This window comes from Hyla sarda, chromosome 9 (assembly GCF_029499605.1).
Source record: "Hyla sarda isolate aHylSar1 chromosome 9, aHylSar1.hap1, whole genome shotgun sequence".
Lineage (NCBI taxonomy): Eukaryota > Metazoa > Chordata > Amphibia > Anura > Hylidae > Hyla > Hyla sarda.
In genome coordinates, this window is record NC_079197.1 from 166,492,426 (window position 1) to 166,512,214 (window position 19,789).

Consider the following 19,789-nt stretch of genomic DNA (forward strand, 5'->3'; position numbering starts at 1 on the left):
GGATCTCTGAATCGGTCCAGATCAGGGATCTTGGAGGTCGTCAGATCCTTCTACTCGCACCTCTTGGGGAGGAAGGATCTAGATCGAGACAAGATGTCGGTTTTCCTGACTGAAACCATTCCTGAGCCAGGGGTAGACCCCTCTCTTGATGTTTTGGCAGAAGAAATCAGGGAAGAGGAAGTGAGACTGGCGATCGAGGGGCTTGCCCCTAAGAAGTCACCAGGTCCGGATGGCTTAACATCCGAGTGGTACAGGACCTTTAAGGAGTCTTTAGCTCCCCTCTTGACTGAGGTATTCAATGAGTGTCTCTCCTCGGGCACTCTGCCGAAGTCATTGAGGAGGTCAGCCCTGATTCTTTTGTCAAAGGGTAAAGATCCCAGCCGTATTGAGAATTGGAGGCCCATAGCTCTTCTCAATACGGACAGGAAGCTTCTGGCTAAGATACTGTTTAATCGGCTGGTGAAGTTTGCACCCTGGCTCCTTTCGCGGGCCCAGCACTGCTCTGTTCCAGGCCGAAGCACCTTAAGTGCGGTCCTTAGTGTCAGGGAGGCAGTGGAGCGGAGTAGTGCGGGTTTCTGGAAGGGGTACTTGCTGTCCCTGGATCAGGCCAAAGCGTTTGATCGGGTGAACCACGAGTACCTCTGGTCCGTCCTCCTGAGATATGGCTTACCGAGTCCTTTTGTTAATTGGCTTAAGATCTTGTATGCAGGGGCAGAGAGTTTCCCACTGGTGAACGGTTGGTCTGGCCGCTCTTTTGAGGTGGGGTCCGGAGTCCGTCAGGGTTGTCCTTTGAGCCCGCTGTTATACGTGTTCGCAATCGATCCCTTCGTCCGGAGGGTAGATTGTGGGCCGTTGGCGGGAGTCGGGATGAGTCTGGCGGAGCTGGATGTCGCCCAGAGAGTGGTGGCGTACGCTGACGATGTCACCATTTTCGTGTCCTCGCGAGAGGAGGTCGATGTGGTGATGTCGGAAGTGGACCGCTACTCGGAGGCATCCGGGTCTAAGATCAACCGGGATAAGTGTGAGAGTCTCTGGCTGGGAGGGGGAGATCCCACGTTTGATCTCCCGGACACCCTTCCAGGGCCCCAAGAGTCAGCAAAAGTTTTGGGCATCATATTCGGCAAGGATGATTATCCCACCAAAAACTGGGATGGTAAGCTCCAGGATGCCGCTCAGAAGGTGGACCAATGGAAGAGTTGGTCTATGACCCTCAGGGAAAGGGTACACCTGATCAAATCATACCTGCTCCCCTTGTTTATCTATCTGGGCAGCGTATGTATCTTGCCAGAGGCTTACCACACTAGGATCTACAGCCTGTTTTTCCAACTGTTATGGGGAAACAGGATGAACCTAGTCAAGAGGGAGGTTACGTACCGCACGAGGAGACTAGGGGGTTTATCTATGGTAAACCCTGTGGTGTTCTTAACCAACACCTTCTTGAAAGCTAACATCTCAAACCTCTGGTCAGAGAGGGCTTCTCCGTGGGTACTCTCCTGCAGGGAATGGTTTCGGCCTTTCTTCCAGGAATGGGAGACAGGAGGGCAAGTGAAGGACCTCCGTACGCCCCATGGGCATCTTCCGGCTTACGCTACCCCGACTCTGAAGGTGATACGTCGGTGGGGTCTGGGAGTGTGGGAGATCAGGACCCAGTCAAGGCAGTTCCTTGACAAACGGGTTCTGTTGACCCACTTCCAGAAGCCTCTGGCGCTCAGGGACTGCCCAGGTCGGGATCTGAGGGTGGGGTTGTACCTTTTAAACATGAAAAGGATCCCCCAGAAGTTTTGGGACTTGGCCTGGCGCTGCTTTCAGGGGAAGCTATATGTGAGGGACAATTTGAAGTGTAGGAACTCTGATGACCGGGGATGTCCCCGAGAAGAGTGCGGGGACACGCTGGAAAGCATGGACCATTTCCTGCTTCATTGTCCCTTTAATATAGGGGTTTACAACAGGGTGGGCGCTTCCATCGGCTGGAGTCAACTTGCCGGCCTTACCTATCAGGAGTGGGCTTATGGGGCATTCAGGAACCTGGGTGGCCGAGATCGGGGCACTTTATTCTTAGTTAGTTTAGTGGTTAGGTACTACACGTGGAATGCACGGTGTTTAGTGTCGACCCAACAGAAAATCCTCTCCGAGGTGGAGGTCTGTAGGAACATCACTGGTGACCTCGGGAAGATCAGGTCTTTGGAGTATGGCAGTCTTGGTACCAGTAGGGCTTCTCTCCTATGGAGAGGGTTTTCTTTTGATGTGCCCTAGGTACTAGACCTTTTAGGTAGAGTACCTTTATTTTGGTTAGGGACAGTGTTATAGGGATAGAGATAGGATGAGAACAGGGTTAGTTTGAATGGAGGGATAGGATTAGGGAGAATTGTAGGGGGAGTTAGGGAAAGAGTGTAAAATTATTTTGAATGTATCAAGTCTGCCATCCTTCTCCCTGGTGGTGGGCTGATGCATGTGCACGCTAGCTTTTTGTTTTGTTTTTAAGCTGATATGGTATGAAGGGCTTACAGGCGACCAAACTTGGGCCTAAAGTGGTTTGTGGTTCAGTGTGTATAAGTTTGTGTATAAGTTGGTTGGGAGGAGTGCTAGGTGGAGAGGGTGTGCTTGTGGGTGGTGGTGTTCATCTTTGGGGGACCTGACATGGGTCAGTTAAGGACTGGACTTTGTGAACTGTAAGAACGGTATGGACTCTGACCCATGTACAGGAGGGGTGGTATGGGTGAGGGTACAGTTTTAGTGTAGGGTTTTTCCTAGGGTTTTCTATTGATCTTGTAGGTGTTTTCTGTAGTGCATATATTTTGTTTATATTATATTTTATTTATATAGTATATTTAGTAATTTTGTACGTATATTGTGTTATATCTATATTGTTATACCTATATTGTTTCATATTGTTTCATGTTATAGCGTTATGGTAGCCGGACCAGTTGTTGTGTTGATATGTGATTTATTTTGTTTATTTCAGTTATTTGGTCTGTTTTATGTTTTCTTTGGTATTTTCATTAGTCCCGGATAGAGGATCCAGTTAATTTGGACATTTTGTAAGTGAATGTATGTGTGATATGATTATTTTGATTATTATTATTCTTATTATTATTGCTATTTTATTTTATTTTATTTTATTTTATTTTATTTTTTTTTTTTTTGTTTATAAAAAAAAATGTGTGTGTGTGTATGTATATATATGTATATATGTATATATATATGTATATATATAAAAAGATTAAAAAAAATATAAATAATGTAAAAAAATAAGTAAAAAAAAATATATAAAAAAAAAAAAAAAGTAAAAAAACATAATAATTTTTTTTTTGAGGTTTCTGTTTAGTTTTCTTGTTGCGTGTTCCCAAGTATGGATGGTTTTGAGTTATAGTCGGGTAATGATAACTTTTATGTTTATATTTTGACAAGCCAAGTTGTGCTATTTTATTTATTTATTTATTTTTCTTATGTTCATTTTCGGTAAGCGTGTGAGTGTTTGATTTAGATATTTTGGGCATATTTTAATATCTTAGTATTTTAGTATCTTAGTAAAGCTGGGCTGGCCGGTTAGGCAGGGTTTTGTTTGAGGTTTTGTTTTTGGTTCTAAAGTATTTCTTATTTATGTTATAGCTGGTTAAGCTTGCTTTGTGTTTTGTATTTGATAAGTTTTGTATTTTTCTAATAAAAAGAGTGTCAGCGGAGAGCACTGTGGTCAGACAGAAAAGAACTACACAACTTCCTCTGTAGTATACAACAGCTGATAAGTACTGGAAGGATTACGATTTTTAAATAGAAGTAGTTTTCAAATACGTTTAACTTTCTGGGACCAGTTGATTTTAAGAAAATTATTTTCCACCGGAGTACCCCTTTAACCCAAACCAGTCTCCAAGTCGCTCATGAACCCACCCTGATCACTGTAGGGATGGTATTGGGCAGGTGATGGGCAGTGACTGGTTTCCCCCAGACATGATGCTGCCCCCACCATGATCCCTGTAGGGATGGTATTGGGCAGGTGATAGGCAGTGCCTGGTTTCCTCCAGACATGATGCTGCCTCCACCATGATCACTGTAGGGATGGTATTGGGCAGGTGATGGGCAGTGCCTGGTTTCCTCCAGACATGATGCTGCCTCCACCATGATCACTGTAGGGATGGTATTGGGCAGGTGATGGGCAGTGACTGGTTTCCCCCAGACATGATGCTGCCCCCACCATGATCAGTGTAGGGATGGTATTGGGCAGGTGATGGGCAGTGCCTGGTTTCCTCCAGACATGATGCTGCCCCTACCATGATCAGTGTAGGGATGGTATTGGGTAGGTGATGGGCAGTGCCTGGTTTCCTCCAGACATGATGCTGCCCCCACAATGATCACTGTAGAGATGGTATTGGGTAGGTGATGGGCAGTGCCTGGTTTCCTCCAGACATGATGCTGCCCCCACCATGATCACTGTAGGGATGGTATTGGGCAGGTGATGGGCAGTGCCTGGTTTCCTCCAGACATGATGCTGCCCCCACCATGATCACTGTAGGGATGGTATTAGGCAGGTGATGGGCAGTGCCAGGTTCCCCCAGATATGATGCTGCCCCCACCATGATCACTGTAGGGATGGTATTGGGCAGGTGTTGGGCAGTGCCTGGTTTCCTCCAGACATTGTGCTGCCCCCACCATGATCACTGTAGGGATGGTATTGGGCAGGTGATGGGCAGTGCCTGGTTTCCCCCAGACATGATGCTGCCCCCACCATGATCACTGTAGGGATGGTATTGGGCAGGTGATGGGCAGTGCCTGGTTTCCCACAGAGATGATGCTGCACCCACCATGATCACTGTAGGGATGGTATTGGGCAGGTGATGAGCAGTGCCTGGTTTCCTCCAGACATGATGCTGCCCCCACCATGATCACTGTAGGGATGGTATTGGGCAGGTGATGAGCAGTACCTGGTTTCCTCCAGACATGATGCTGCCCCCACCATGATCACTGTAGGGATGTATTGGGCAGGTGATGGGCAGTGCATGGTTTCCCCCAGACATGATGCTGTCCCCATCATGATCACTGTAGGGATGGTATTGGGCAGGTGATGGGCAGTGCCTTGTTTCCCCCAGACATGATGCTGCCCCCACCATGATCACTGTAGGGATGGTATTGGGCAGGTGATGGGCAGTGCCTGGTTTCCCCCAGACATGATGCTGCCCCCACCATACTTAACTGTAGGGATGGTATTCGGTAGGTGATTCTCAATAATATCAGTATACAAGGAGAATATTATCAACATGCATATTACCATCATTCTGTTACTGACCAAATCCTGTATACTGAGATCAATATTCCCAATAATACCAGTATACAAGAAGGAATATTATCACCATCCATATTACCATCATACTGTTACTGACCAAATTCTGAATACTGAGATCAATATTCCCAATAATACCAGTATACAAGAAGGAATATTATCACCATACATATTACCATCATACTGTTACTTACCAAATCCTGTATACAGAAACCAATGTTACCAATAATATCAGTAAACAAGGAGGAATATTATCAACATGCATATTACCATCATGTTGTTAATAATCATATCCTGGATGCTGAGACTAATATTATCAATCATACCAGTATACCGGGGACAATAATCCTGCAACACCATGACCACTACAATTGCCAGCTACGAAATGACTATTACTGCCACACTGCTACTGAAAAAAATCCACTATACACAGACCAACATTCCCCACACAGTGACCATATAGAGGTAAATATTAGCTGTACACAGGCTCTGTTCAACCTATTAGAGATTGTAGTGACATTAAGAGACTCAAATGACATCTTATCTTTCCTTTTGATCTCTGTCCGGTTCAGACCGCCATGATAAATTCTTCAGCATCTGGAGAACATATGTTATAGATTCAGCATTTTTCCAGTGGGCTCAACACTTCTACACAATCTCCCCATCTATAGGCCCCAAACTGTAGAAATGCCCCTTGGTACCCTGTTTGTAAAGCTAATAGCAAAGAGGTTCTGCAGCACTCCAAGAGTAAATTCTAAAGTGGTTTATTTTCCCATGTAGGATACAACCTTTCACTGGTCTCACACCAGCTTTTTCAAGCATACCTTGGTATGCTTGAAAAAGCTGCTGTGAGACCGGTGAAATGTTGTATCCTACATGGGGAAAAAAAACACTTTTGAATTTACTCTTGGAATGCTGCAGAACCTCTTTGCTATTAGCTTAACAAACCGACTTTGGCTTGGACTCTTTATCCTGCTGGCACCCACTGCATTTGTACTTGAACGAGGTTGTGCTGCCTTTCTATGCTTTGAATAGCTAGGTTTTTAGATTTAGATTGATTCCCCCCCCCCCAGTAGATTAATTCGTTGGTAGGTTGGTAGCCAGGTAGGTAGCTAGTAAGGTAGGTAGGTAGTCAGGTAGGTAGGTAGTAGGTTGGTAGCTAGTTAGGTAAGTAGCAAGGTAGGTAGGTAGCCAAATAGTTAGGTAGCCAGGTAGGTAGGCCCCGCCCCCCACCTCCTCCCCCCATACTCACCTTCTCCTGCTGGCTCCCATGCTGGACAGAGGAACTGTCCAGAGTAGGAGAAAATCCACACAGCAAACCTATCCAAACAGTGGTCAGACTGAAAAGAAATTCAAATAGAAAAGAACTTCCTGTGGATCATAGCTGATAAGTACTGGAAGGATTAAGACTTTTTAAATAGAAGTAATTTACAGATCTGGTTAGCTTTCTGGCACCAGTTGATTTAAAAATGTTCTCCAGTGGAGAACCCCTTTAATGCAGCCAATGGGCACAAGAGTGATTGACAGGGTGAGTGTTACGCCGAGCGCTCCGGGTCCCCGTTCCTCCCCGGAGCGCTCGCCTCATCTTCGTTGTTGCAGCGCCCCGGTCAGATCCACTGACCGGGTGCGCTGCGGGTCCGCCTTCAGCCGGGATGCGATTCGCGATGCGGATAGCGCCCGCTCGCGATGCGCACCCCGGCCCCCGTACCTGACTCGCTCTCCCTCGGTCCTGTCCCGGCGCGCGCGGCCCCGCTCCCTAGGGCGCGCGCGCGCCGGGTCTCTGCGATTTAAAGGGCCAGTGCACCAATGATGGTGCCTGGCCCAATCTTCCCAATTAGCTTAATTGGCTCCCACCTGTGCACTTCCCTATATCACCTCACTTCCCCTGCACTCTCTTGCCGGATCTTGTTGCACTTGTGCCTAGTGAAAGCGTTCCCTTGTCTGTTCCTAGTCCGTGTTCCTGACCTCCTGCCGTTGCCCCTGACTACGATCCTTGCCGCCTGCCCCCGACCTTCTGCTACGTCCGACCTTGCTTCTGCCTACTCCCTTGTACCGCGCCTATCTTCAGCATCTTCAGCAGCCAGAGAGGTGAGCCGTTGCTAGTGGATACGACCTGGTCACTACCGCCGCAGCAAGACCATCCCGCTTTGCGGCGGGCTCTGGTGAAAACCTGTAGTGGCTTAGAACCGGTCCACTAGCGCGGTCCTCGCCATCCCTCTCTGGCACAGAGGATCCACTACCTGCCAGCCGGCATCGTGACAGTAGATCCGGCCATGGATTCCGCTGAGGTGCCGCTGTCAAGTCTTGCCGACATTTTCACGATGATCACCCAACAAAATCACCAGCTGGCATACTTGTCCTCCGTGGAACAGCAACTGAACTCACAGTTACAGCAGCTGCTGCCACTGACACTGCAGCTGCAACTGCAACAACCATCTCCTCCGCCGTCTCCTGCAACTCCTCCGCAGCGTCCGGCCATGGATTCCGCTGAGGTGCCGCTGTCAAGTCTTGCCGACATTTCCACGATGATCACCCAACAAAATCACCAGCTGGCATACTTGTCCACCGTGACACAGCAACTGGAGTCACAGTTACAGCAGCTGCAACTGCAACAACCATCTCCTCCGCCGGCTCCTGCAACTCCTCCGCAGCAACCGGCCGCTCCTAACCCCTGCTTGTCTCTGCCGGACAAATTTGATGAGGACTCTAGACTCTGCCGTGGTCTCCTTTCTGGAAAGGCCTTGTCTGGGGCCACACCTCTCTGGGACCGCAATGATCCTGCCACAGCCACAGTCCAGTCCTTCTTCGCTGAGGTCCGTGGTGTCTTCGAGGAGCCTGCCCGAGCTTCTTCTGCCGAGACTGCCCTGCTGAACCTGGCCCAGGGTGTTTCTTCCGTTGGCGAGTACGCCATTCAGTTCCGTGCTCTTGCTTCCGAGTTGTCCTGGAATAGTGAGGCTCTCTGCGCGACCTTTAAAAAAGGCCTATCCAGCAACATTATAGATGTTCTGGCCGCACGAGAGACTCCTGCTAACCTACATGAACTCATTCATCTTGCCACTCGCATTGACATGCGTTTTTCCGGATGGCGTCTGGAGCTCCGCCTGGATATGGACTTTGTTCGCACGAGGCGTTTTTTCTCCCCGGCTCCTCTCTCCTCTGGTCCTCTGCAAACCGTTCCTGTGCCTCCCGCCGTGGAGGCTATGCAAGTTGACCGGTCTCGCTTGACACCTCAAGAGAGGACACGACGCCGCATGGAGAATCTTTGCCTGTACTATGCCGGTACCGAACACTTCCTGAAGGATTGTCCTATCCGTCCTCCCCGCCTGGAAAGAGGTACGCTGACTCCGCACAAAGGCGACACAGTTCTTGATGTCAACTCTGCTTCTCCACGCCTTACTGTGCCTGTGCGGATATCTGCCTCTACCTTCTCCTTCTCTACTATGCTCTTCTTGGATTCCGGATCTGCAGGAAAAATTTTTTTGGCCTCTCTCATCAACAGGTTCTACGTTCCTGTGACCAGTCTCGCCAGACCCCTCTACATCTATTGTTTTTACAATAAAAGATTGGACTGTCTCGTACGTTTCCACACAGAACCCCTCCTAATTTGCATCGGACCTCATCACGGAAAAATTGAGTTTTTTTTCCTCAGGTTCTTTGGCCCCAAGAAGAGGGGGAGACCCAAGGGGGGGGGTACTGTTACGCCGAGCGCTCCGGGTCCCCGTTCCTCCCCGGAGCGCTCGCCTCATCTTCGTTGTTGCAGCGCCCCGGTCAGATCCACTGACCGGGTGCGCTGCGGGTCCGCCTTCAGCCGGGATGCGATTCGCGATGCGGATAGCGCCCGCTCGCGATGCGCACCCCGGCCCCCGTACCTGACTCGCTCTCCCTCGGTCCTGTCCCGGCGCGCGCGGCCCCGCTCCCTAGGGCGCGCGCGCGCCGGGTCTCTGCGATTTAAAGGGCCAGTGCACCAATGATGGTGCCTGGCCCAATCTTCCCAATTAGCTTAATTGGCTCCCACCTGTGCACTTCCCTATATCACCTCACTTCCCCTGCACTCTCTTGCCGGATCTTGTTGCACTTGTGCCTAGTGAAAGCGTTCCCTTGTCTGTTCCTAGTCCGTGTTCCTGACCTCCTGCCGTTGCCCCTGACTACGATCCTTGCCGCCTGCCCCCGACCTTCTGCTACGTCCGACCTTGCTTCTGCCTACTCCCTTGTACCGCGCCTATCTTCAGCATCTTCAGCAGCCAGAGAGGTGAGCCGTTGCTAGTGGATACGACCTGGTCACTACCGCCGCAGCAAGACCATCCCGCTTTGCGGCGGGCTCTGGTGAAAACCTGTAGTGGCTTAGAACCGGTCCACTAGCGCGGTCCTCGCCATCCCTCTCTGGCACAGAGGATCCACTACCTGCCAGCCGGCATCGTGACAGTGAGCAGCCAATGGCTATTTGCTCTATCAAATGAGCGCTGCATTTAACTGTTCTTAAAAGAAATTAAATGGGCCGCGCAACAGGAAACTTACTGGCCTGCTAGACCACTATCAAAAAGACTTCATTTCTCTGGGGAGAGGCTGAACTAGTAAAAGTACCACCCACTTACTTGAATGTTTTTTAAATTTTACTATAAACTATTGCAAAAAAATTTGCTCCCTCATTCAAAGCCAGTACAAAAGTAGTGTTGCTCGCGAATATTCGCAATTCGAATTTTATTCGCGAATATGCGAATATTCGCGAATATAGCGCTATATATTCGTAATTACGAATATTCGTTTTTTTATTTTTTTTTATATATTTTTTTTTTCACAGTACACATCACAGTGATCATCCCTCTCTGCTTCCAGCTTATGTGGTGTAAGAAGGCTCTAATACTACTGTGTGAGACTGGTGTGCGAATCTTCGCATATGCGAAAATGTGTATATGCTAATTTTCGAATATGCAAATTTTCGCATATGTTAATTTTGTATACACAAATTTTCGCATATGCTAATTTTAGCATGCGCGAATATTCGCATATGCGAAAATAAAACAAGACTATTACGAATATTCGCGAATATGACGAATATTCGTCCATATATTCGCGAATATTCACGAATTCGAATATGGCCTATGCCGCTCAACACTATACAAAAGTACTTAACAGTATAAAACACAACAAAGCTGAATAATCCCATAGGACCAGTACAAAACAGTGTAATAAAGCCAAATCTCCATCAATCAATACTCCTATCTGACATAATGTGTTGTGGGAACAGTTCTCCTCCTACTTCCTTCTCTTCCAAATCCAGTCCGGGACGTTGATGTCCTCCATGATGCAGGCCCCATCTGGATCGTAAGAGAATTTCCTCCTTGGTTCCACATCAGATATGGAGACGTCATCAGGGAATTGTCTCCCCTCGGTCTCCATGTCCTCCGGCGCTGATGTTATGGGGGGGGCCGATGTTGATGCCACAGCCCGCTTTGATGATATAGCCGGGAGTGATGATGGAGCCCCATCCTGCTTTGATGGAATAGCCGGGTGGCGTATATGTACAGTGCAACCAATAAGTGGCCGTAAAAATGTCGCATCTTTGTATAGTTTGGCACAATATTATAACTCCACAGCTATACTCCTGTTAGTAGAAATTTGTTTAGAACTGTTGAGATAGGGGTTTAAAAAGTTTTTTTTTTTTGCTTTATAGAAACATAGAATGTGTCGGCAGAAAAGAACCATTTGGCCCATCCAGTCTGCCCAATAATCTGAATCCTATGAATAGTCCCTGGCCCTATCTTATATGAAGGACAGCCCTATACCTATCCCTATCTTATATGAAGGATAGCCTTATGCCTATCCCTATCTTATATGGAGGATAGCCTTCTACCTATCTCTATCTTATATGAAGAATAGCCTTATGCTTATCCCATGCATGTTTAAACTCCTTCACTGTATTTGCAGCGACCACTTCTGCAGGAAGGCTATTCCATGCATCAGCTACTCTCTCAGTAAAGTAATACTTCCTGATATTACTGCACACACCTTCCCCCTCTAATATAACACTATGTCCTCTTGTGGTAGTTTTTCTTCTTCTTTTAAATCTCCTATCCTCCTTTACCGTGTTGATTCCCTTTATGTATATAAAGTCTCTATCATATCCCTTCTGTCTCTTCTTTCTTCTACACATGTTAAGGTCCTTTAATATTTCCTGGTAAGTTTTATCCTGCAATTCATGTACTAGTTTAGTATCTTCTCTGAACTCTCTCTAGAGTATCTATATCCTTCTGGAGATATGGCCTCCAGTACTGCGCACAATACTCCAAGTGAGGTCTCACCAGTGTTCTGTTCAGCGGCATAAGCACTTCTCTCTTTCTACTGGTTATACCTCTCCCTATACATCCAAGCATTCTGCATTATTTGGCTTTACTACCCATTTGTGTGTTTTTTTCCTTCTCATTTGAGATCTATGGATGCAGAGGATGACTTCCAATTCTGTGGACCATGTCGATGAGCAGCGTTTTAAAAAAATATATATTTAAAATGATTAACAAGGGCTTTTAGGGGAGTGTTTTTTGGAATAAAAAAAATAACTTTATAGGCTTAGTAGTGGAAGCCAGGGTTTAGCATTAGCCTCAAAAACCTCTAGCACTAACCCCCAATTATTATCCCATTACCATAAGCCACAGGGGTATCAAGAGCCAGTACCAACACATCCGGAGCATCAAAAATGGCACTCCTGGGCCTAGGCAATAACAGGCTGGCATTACTAAGGCTGGGACCAATAACAATGTTCCTTGCCTACCCTGTTAACTAATGACTATTTTTATTCTCAGACAAATAGCAACCAAACATTAAAAGCCTGATGTTACCAGAGTAGGCGAGGCCCTCCCCAGCCTAAATAATGCCAGCCTGTTACCGCCTAGGCCCAGGAGCGCCATTTTTGACACTGTGGACCTGTTGGTACCGGCTCTTCCCCGTATCCCTGTAGCGGTGGGTACTGGGGTCATATTTGGCGGTTAGCGTTAGCTGTTTTGGGGGATAATGTTAAGCTCTGTTGAGTTTAGTAATGGACTCCATCTACAAGACAGCTTCCATTACTAAGCCTGTAAAGTAAATAAATAAAAAAACACAACACATTAAAAAAATGTTTATTCCAAAAACCACCCCCCACATGCCCTAGTTACTATTTTATTAATATTAAATAAAGCATAAAAAGGTTGGTCATCGACATAGTCCACAGAATCTCTCCGGTGCAGAGATTGGACAGGACCAACCGGCCGATCATGGCTACAGGAAGGGAATATAAAATCCTGCTCTCCAAAGCCAGCTTTGTAAACCAGGTCCGGGTTGGATTACATTTGCGGTGTTTTGGAGTGGGTTGTGACTTTTTAGGAAACATTGGCACTTGATAAATCCCTGACAACTGCAAAGTTACATCTGAAATTGACTTTTATAAGCTTGTTTGTAGCTTTTTGCTTACAGCCCAAAAAAAAAGGGCACACGTGACTTTCTATGTGCCAAATGTAAGCGAAAAAAAAAAAGCCTCTATATACAACGATAAATGTCTTCCATGGCGATTTATGTTTAGATGACTTAAACTTCACAATAGTAAAACTGACAATAAAATTAATCTGTGTTATGGCCGTCTGAATGCAGCCTTAGACACAAAACCAACTGCAACTGCAAGGCCAAAAGTGACAATGCTGGGACAAAAGAAAGCCCCTACCTTGGTTGATGCTATTGCAGTGTTCCGCTCCACTGCGTGTTTTAGAACCTATTGGTTAGGTGTTGAACTGGTAAGGAACTTTTGCACCTACATTCCATGTTTTACTGTGAGTCTTTGCCCTTTACCTTGGTTTAATACTTTTTCATGCTGTCTTTGAATTATACATGATATTGTATTGTTTTCTACCAAGTTCTGGTGGAGACCAGAGGGATTATCCCACAGACACATTACACTACATTTAAGCCTATACAGTGAGTCAAGGCCAAAAGTGGGACAAAAATAAGTCCCTACCTTGGTGATACTATTGCAGTGTCCCACTGTGTGATTTAGAACCTATTGGTTAGGTGTCATAAATGGTAATGTTCTTTTGCACCTACATTTCATGATTTACTCTGATTCTCTGCATTTTATCTTGATTTTGTACTATTTATACTGTTATACAATTTACTTAGAGAGTATTCCAGACCAGGGAGAAATGTTAGATTAAAGCCTCCTCGTTGCTCAGCAAACTAGCCAAGTGAATTAAGTCTAGAGTATTATATTTAGGGGAAGAATGTGTTAACAAATTGCTTCGCTGTACCCTTCGGACAGGGTGTGCCTAGTTTGGCCTAAAACCAGATTCACTTGGGGCTAACCTGGCTCCTGGGAAAAATAGCCCCGAGGTTTACCCTGGCCTTACTCGTTAGCATGGGAAATAAAGAAAAGAAGAGGAAACTTTAACCTAGGGGATAACTTGTGCAAGTGCCCCATGGGACTAAACTAGGACCCTTTAGGGCATTGGGCCAGGCCTAGTGCTGTGAGACTTTCACATCACAACTTGCATTCTGCAGATTAGAAATTGTGAAACCGGGGGGACAAACAGTAAATGCCCCAGTCTCTGAGCCACACTGAAGGAATAGAGATATCAATAGGACGCAATGACCAGACCTTTTTGCCTCCGAGCCCACCATATTACTCAAGTGTTATATCCAGCTTTAAAGAGATCCCAGCTAGGATTAGAGAAGTTGCGGGTACCCTGGATCCTAGAAATGCTCTATATGTTGAGATCCCAGAGGGAGGTGTTCCATAAATACACAGAACATAGGTCACTTGTATGTCTATTTCAAACTGTATAGTACATATTTTAACCACTTACAGTACCCTTATGTACTACTAAAAACATGCACCCCCCCTACACACACACACACACACACACAAAGTACCATTTTCAATTAAAAAAAATTATTGTTTTGAAATATTAAACTATCATTAAATACATATTTGGTATTATAGTGCCTATTGGTTTTTACATTTTTTAATAATGATTCTAAGCAGCCTACTGATGATCCTTTAATCGAAAACCCCTACGTTTACTTATCTTATCCCCTATCCAAAGGATCTCCATGCAGCACCCGCATTGGAAACCTTTGTGTTTCTGGCACTGGAGATGTGACGTCACGCCATGCCACCTCCATTCATGTATATTGGAGGGGGCGTGACAGCCGTCACGCCCCCTCCAATATACATGAATGGAGGTGGCGTGGTGTGACGTCACGTCTCTAGTAGACATGAATAGAGGGGCATGGCTTTGATAGGAGATAAGATGTCTTTGGCCAGAATACCCCTTTGGTTGAAATACCCATTTACGGTAAAGCCCACCTGAAAAACTTCCAGGGGCCACATCAGACACGAGGAATATTAACTAATTTCCTACATTTCCTATATTTATTCATTTGACAACCTCAAAAATAATCTACAGTTCTTGATTTTCCAATATGTTGGCTCATGTAGCTCTGATGTATTCGCTACTACAGCTTTCTACTTTCTAATATTTTTACAAGAAATCATTTCCATTTAGTGTAATTACAGCCGATCCTGATTTCTCTCAGAGACCAATTCGCTTACACTTTCCAACCTGGTGCTAGATGTACAATTTCATAGTGTTCACACCTACAACCTGTATTCTGGCCTTTAAAGCGCAACTCTCACTATTTTTGTACCCCCAGACATAAGCCATAATATTATTGTTGATCACAATTGCAATGATGACAGCTGCGCTTTAAGACACTGCAGATAAACAATACATAGAATATTCCCAGAAATATTGTTTTACTTTTAAATTTTCACACTCCAGCTCAGAAAACTTAGATATAGTTACATACTGTTCTAATTATTATTTTTTTTATTTTTGTTATTATTACAAAGGATAATTTTTATACAGTGCATTTTAAATCCATCCTTTATCTGTCTGACTTATAGCCCGATCCTGGTGCTAGATGTACAGTTTGGCAGTGACCAGACCTACAACCTGGACTCTGACCTTTGAGATATTACAGATAAAAAATACAAAGAACATTCTGATAAATATTTTTTCACCTGCCCCCTGGTCCATCTGAAAGCCTTTTTCACGTCTTTATTTTTCAAGCTATAGATCAATGGATTTAGCATAGGGACGGCGACTGTGTTAAAAAGAGCAAAATATTTTTTGGATTCCAAGGTGCTACTTAGGTTTGGTGTCAGATATTGTCCAATAAGGGTTATGTAGAGTAAGATGACAGCTGTGAGGTGAGAGGAACACGTGTAGAAGGCCTTACGTTTTCCAATGGTACCTGGTATTTTTAATATGGTGTTTATGATAAAAATGTAAGGAAATAATGTGAGAAGGAATGGGGTCAGGCAGAAAACTAACACCCCTTCTATGAGCAACAACTTCTCTAAGAAAGAAGTGTCATCACAGGAAATTCTCATCAGGGGAACAATGTCACAGAAAAAGTGGTTGATTTCAATGGAAAAATAACAAGAGAAACTATAGAGGATCCCAACTGGTGGAATGATTTGTAAAAACCCCAACACCCAGCAGGATGAAGCCAATAGGCTACAGTTTTTAGGATTCATAACCATATGATACCGTAAAGGGTTACAGATGGCCACATATCGGTCATAGCTCATAGCTGCCAATATGAGAAGCTCATGGCTTATCAAAGACCCGAACATGTACATCTGTATCATACAAGAAATATAAGACACAGACTTGTCCCGGGTGATGAAACTTGATAAGGTCTTGTGTAGAGTTATTGTGGATGACGACATGTCTACTATGGAGAGGTTACCAAGGAAAAAATACATAGGAGTATGGAGACGATGATCAAGACAAACTAAGAGGAGGAGGGTCATGTTACCACCAAGGGTTATGAGATAGATCAGCAGAACTATGAGGAAGATGGGAAGCTGAAGCTCTGGAACATCAGTGATCCCATTTATGATGAAGTATCTGATATGCGTCTGGTTAAGAAACATCTTCGTGAAGAGCAAAACTTCAAAAGGAACATCAGAGAAAGCATGAAAGGGTAAAGGGGATTGTAGGGATCAGAAACTCTTGGTTCTTGTACCAGGTGAACGGGGCCTCTGAATATGTTTAACAAGTCTTCTGAGGCTTTCCCTTTATTTCGGATAGAAATAAACCACCTATTATATCATATCACATATTATATCATGTTCATATATATTTATCTATCTCATATCTATCTACAAACACTGAAAAATGTATTGAACACGTCACCATTTTTCTCACTAAATAAATTTCCAAAGCTATAATTGACATCAAAATATTCACAAAATGGTGATAACTCCAGTGATCTATACATATAAAGAAACCAAAACAAATAAGTTTAGAAATTAAGTTATTTGTAATAATGTCAAATGACACAGGGGAAAAATATTGAACGCATGATGAAAGGAAGGTACAAAAAGGCATGGAAAACCAAGACAACAGCTGAAATCTATCAGTAATTCAGCCGCTTGTCAGTGTAAATAAAATCAGTGAGTTCAGTCCCAACTGATGGCTACAAAAAGGTCTCATTGCCAAGGTGTCGCACAAGACACATCTTATGGATAAAAGCAAAGAGCTCCAGACCTTCACCACTGAATCGTTGAAAAACATAATAATGGTACAATAGTTACAGGGTATTTCTAAACTTCTCCAATAAGCTCTGTTGGGGCAAATAAGTGGAAAGACAATCATTTCACCATACATTTGCCTCCGCCTGGTGCTCCTCACAAGATAGAATAATCAGAATTGTCCGAGAGCCAAGGAAACTTGTGGAGAGTATCAAAGAGACCTGGAACTAACCCGGACTGTTGTCTCAAAGAAACTGGATTTATGGTGACGCGTTCAATACTTATTTCACTTGCTCTGTCTATCTATCTATCTATTCATTCATTTAATATCTCTCTCATATCTATCTATCTATCTCATATCTATCTATCTATCTCATATCTATCTATCTCATATCTATCTATCTCATATCTATCTATCTCATATCTATCTATCTATCTTATATCTATTTATCTCATATCTATCTATCTCATATCTATCTATCTCTCATATCTATCTATCTATCTATCTATCTATCTATCTTATATCTATTTATCTCATATCTATCTATCTATCTCATATCTATCTCACTATCTCATTTCTATCTATCTATCTATCTCATATCTATCTATCTCTCATATCTATCTATCTATCTATCTATCTATCTTATATCTATTTATCTCATATCTATCTATCTATCTCATATCTATCTATCTATCTCATATCTATCTATCTATCTATCTATCTATCTCATATCTATCTATCTCATATCTATCTATCTTATATCTATTTATCTCATATCCATCTATCTATCTCATATCTATCTATCTCATATCTATCTATCTATCTATCTATCTATCTCATTTCTATCTATCTATCTCATATCTATCTATCTATCTATCTATCTATCTATCTCATATCTATCTATCTCATATCTCTCCCATATCTATCAATCTCATATCTATTATTCTCATATTTATCTATCTATCTCATATCTATCTATCTCATATTTATCTATCTCATATCTATCTCATATCTATCTATCTCATATCTATCTATCTATCTATCTATCTCATATCTATCTATCTCATATCTATTATTCTCATATTTATCTATCTATCTCATATCTATTTATCTCATATCTATCTATCTCATATCTATTTATCTATCTCATATCTATCAATCTCATATCTATCTCATATATATCTATCTCATATCTATCTATCTATCTATGTCATATCTATCTATCTATCTCATATCTAATATCTATCTATCTCATATCTATCTATTTATCTATCAATATATAAATTATTCTAAGTTTCTCTAACGTACGTTCTCTTCCGCACACCTTTGTGTCATGTACTTTACCTCCAGACCTTGATCGTCTATAATTCTCATACAGTGATGTAATATTTACAGGTGATAGAAATATTCTGAGCTTAATGTTCCTGTTGATGCCATCATTGTCTCCCATGTGATCTGCTGTTCCTGTACACTGCGCTATTGTTCTGGGTGTATATATAATACAACATGTTAGTGATAATTAATCCCCCGATATTACTTACAGGATCTGGATTCACTAATTGGTAATTATTATGACTATTAGGAACATCTCCCCATGACACAGAGTTATATACTGTAGCGGAGGGGGATTTATTAGGAATGTAGCAGGATACATGGATTTATTAAGGAAAAAATATCTGAAATGAAGCCAAAATATTGTTTTAATGGTACTAATTCCCACAAGCACACACTGTGTAGTGTCCAGCTGGGAGTCTGTACTCCTGTAGAAAACTTTTTTTGTTTTAAATCAACTGGTGCCAGAAAGTTAAACAGATTTGTAAATTACTTCTATTAAAAAAAATCTTAATCCTTCCAGTACATTTTATGGGATTTATAATACAGAGGAAATGCTTTTCTTTTTGGATTTCTTTGATGTCATGACCACAGTGCTCTCTGCTGACCTCTGCTGTCCATTTTTGGAACTGTCCAGAGCAGGAGAAAATCCCCATAGCAAACATATGCTGCTCTGGACAGTTCCTAAAATGGACAGCAGAGGTCAGCAGAGAGCACTGTGGTCATGACATAGAAATCCAAAAAGAAAAGCATTTCCTCTGTAGTATAAATCCCATAAAATGTATTGGAAGGATTAAGATTTTTTAATAGAAGTAATTTACAAATCTGTTTAACTTTCTGGCACCAGTTGATTTAAAAAAAAAAAGTTTTCCACGGGAGTACCCCTTTAATGTTAAAGGAGTTATCAAGAAATATAAAAACATAGTTGCTTTCTTCAAACAACAGCGCCACACCTGTCCTCAGGTTGAGTGTGGTATTACTACTTTGCCCCATTCACCTACGAGCAACTGAGCTTCAATACCGCATGCAAACTGAGGACAAGGCTGGTGCTTTTGTTGGAAGAAAGTGTCTTCGTTTCTCTAATCCTGGATAACCCCTTTAAGTATGAAGATGACGAACCAGACAAGTGAACTTGAAATATAACAATCCGGACAATGGCCCAAACATGAAATTACCCTTCAGCAATGTAAGGAAATTTAAGGGGATTCCTGAAACAGTCTGTGCTCCACATTAGCCTTAGGTAAATGCACTAGATCCACTGGTTGGCTGCCTCATGGCATGAATACTAGCACCCGGGGAATGCAAGATTTTCTCACGGGGTGGGGTTTAAATAAATAATATAATTCCTCCACACCTGGACCACATATCAACACCACATGGAAGTTAAACTGTTTAAAAACCAGTATTTATAGGCCAATATAACCCCCCTACAGTGAGCACATGGTTCAGACCATATAAGTGACTCCAGTTATATTCAGTGACTCACAGGTGACGTCTTCTTGGAGTCATTTTCTTTCCTTTTCCTCTCTAACCGGCCCTAGACTGCCATGAAGTCTTCTTCCAAGGCATCCTCATTTTCCAAACTCAGTCTAACCCTTTCCACACACATAAAGTGCAT

The 19,789-nt window shown here is 43.5% G+C and overlaps 1 protein-coding gene across 1 annotated transcript; it reads right to left on the reverse strand.

Moving 5' to 3' along the window:
* Window positions 1–15,242: 15,242 nt before the first annotated feature.
* On the reverse strand, window positions 15,243–16,238 carry LOC130292007 (olfactory receptor 6C74-like). Its single transcript, XM_056541437.1, has one exon. The coding sequence runs from the start codon at window positions 16,236–16,238 to the stop codon at window positions 15,243–15,245; it is 996 nt and encodes a 331-aa protein (XP_056397412.1).
* Between the last annotated feature and the right edge of the window lie 3,551 nt (window positions 16,239–19,789).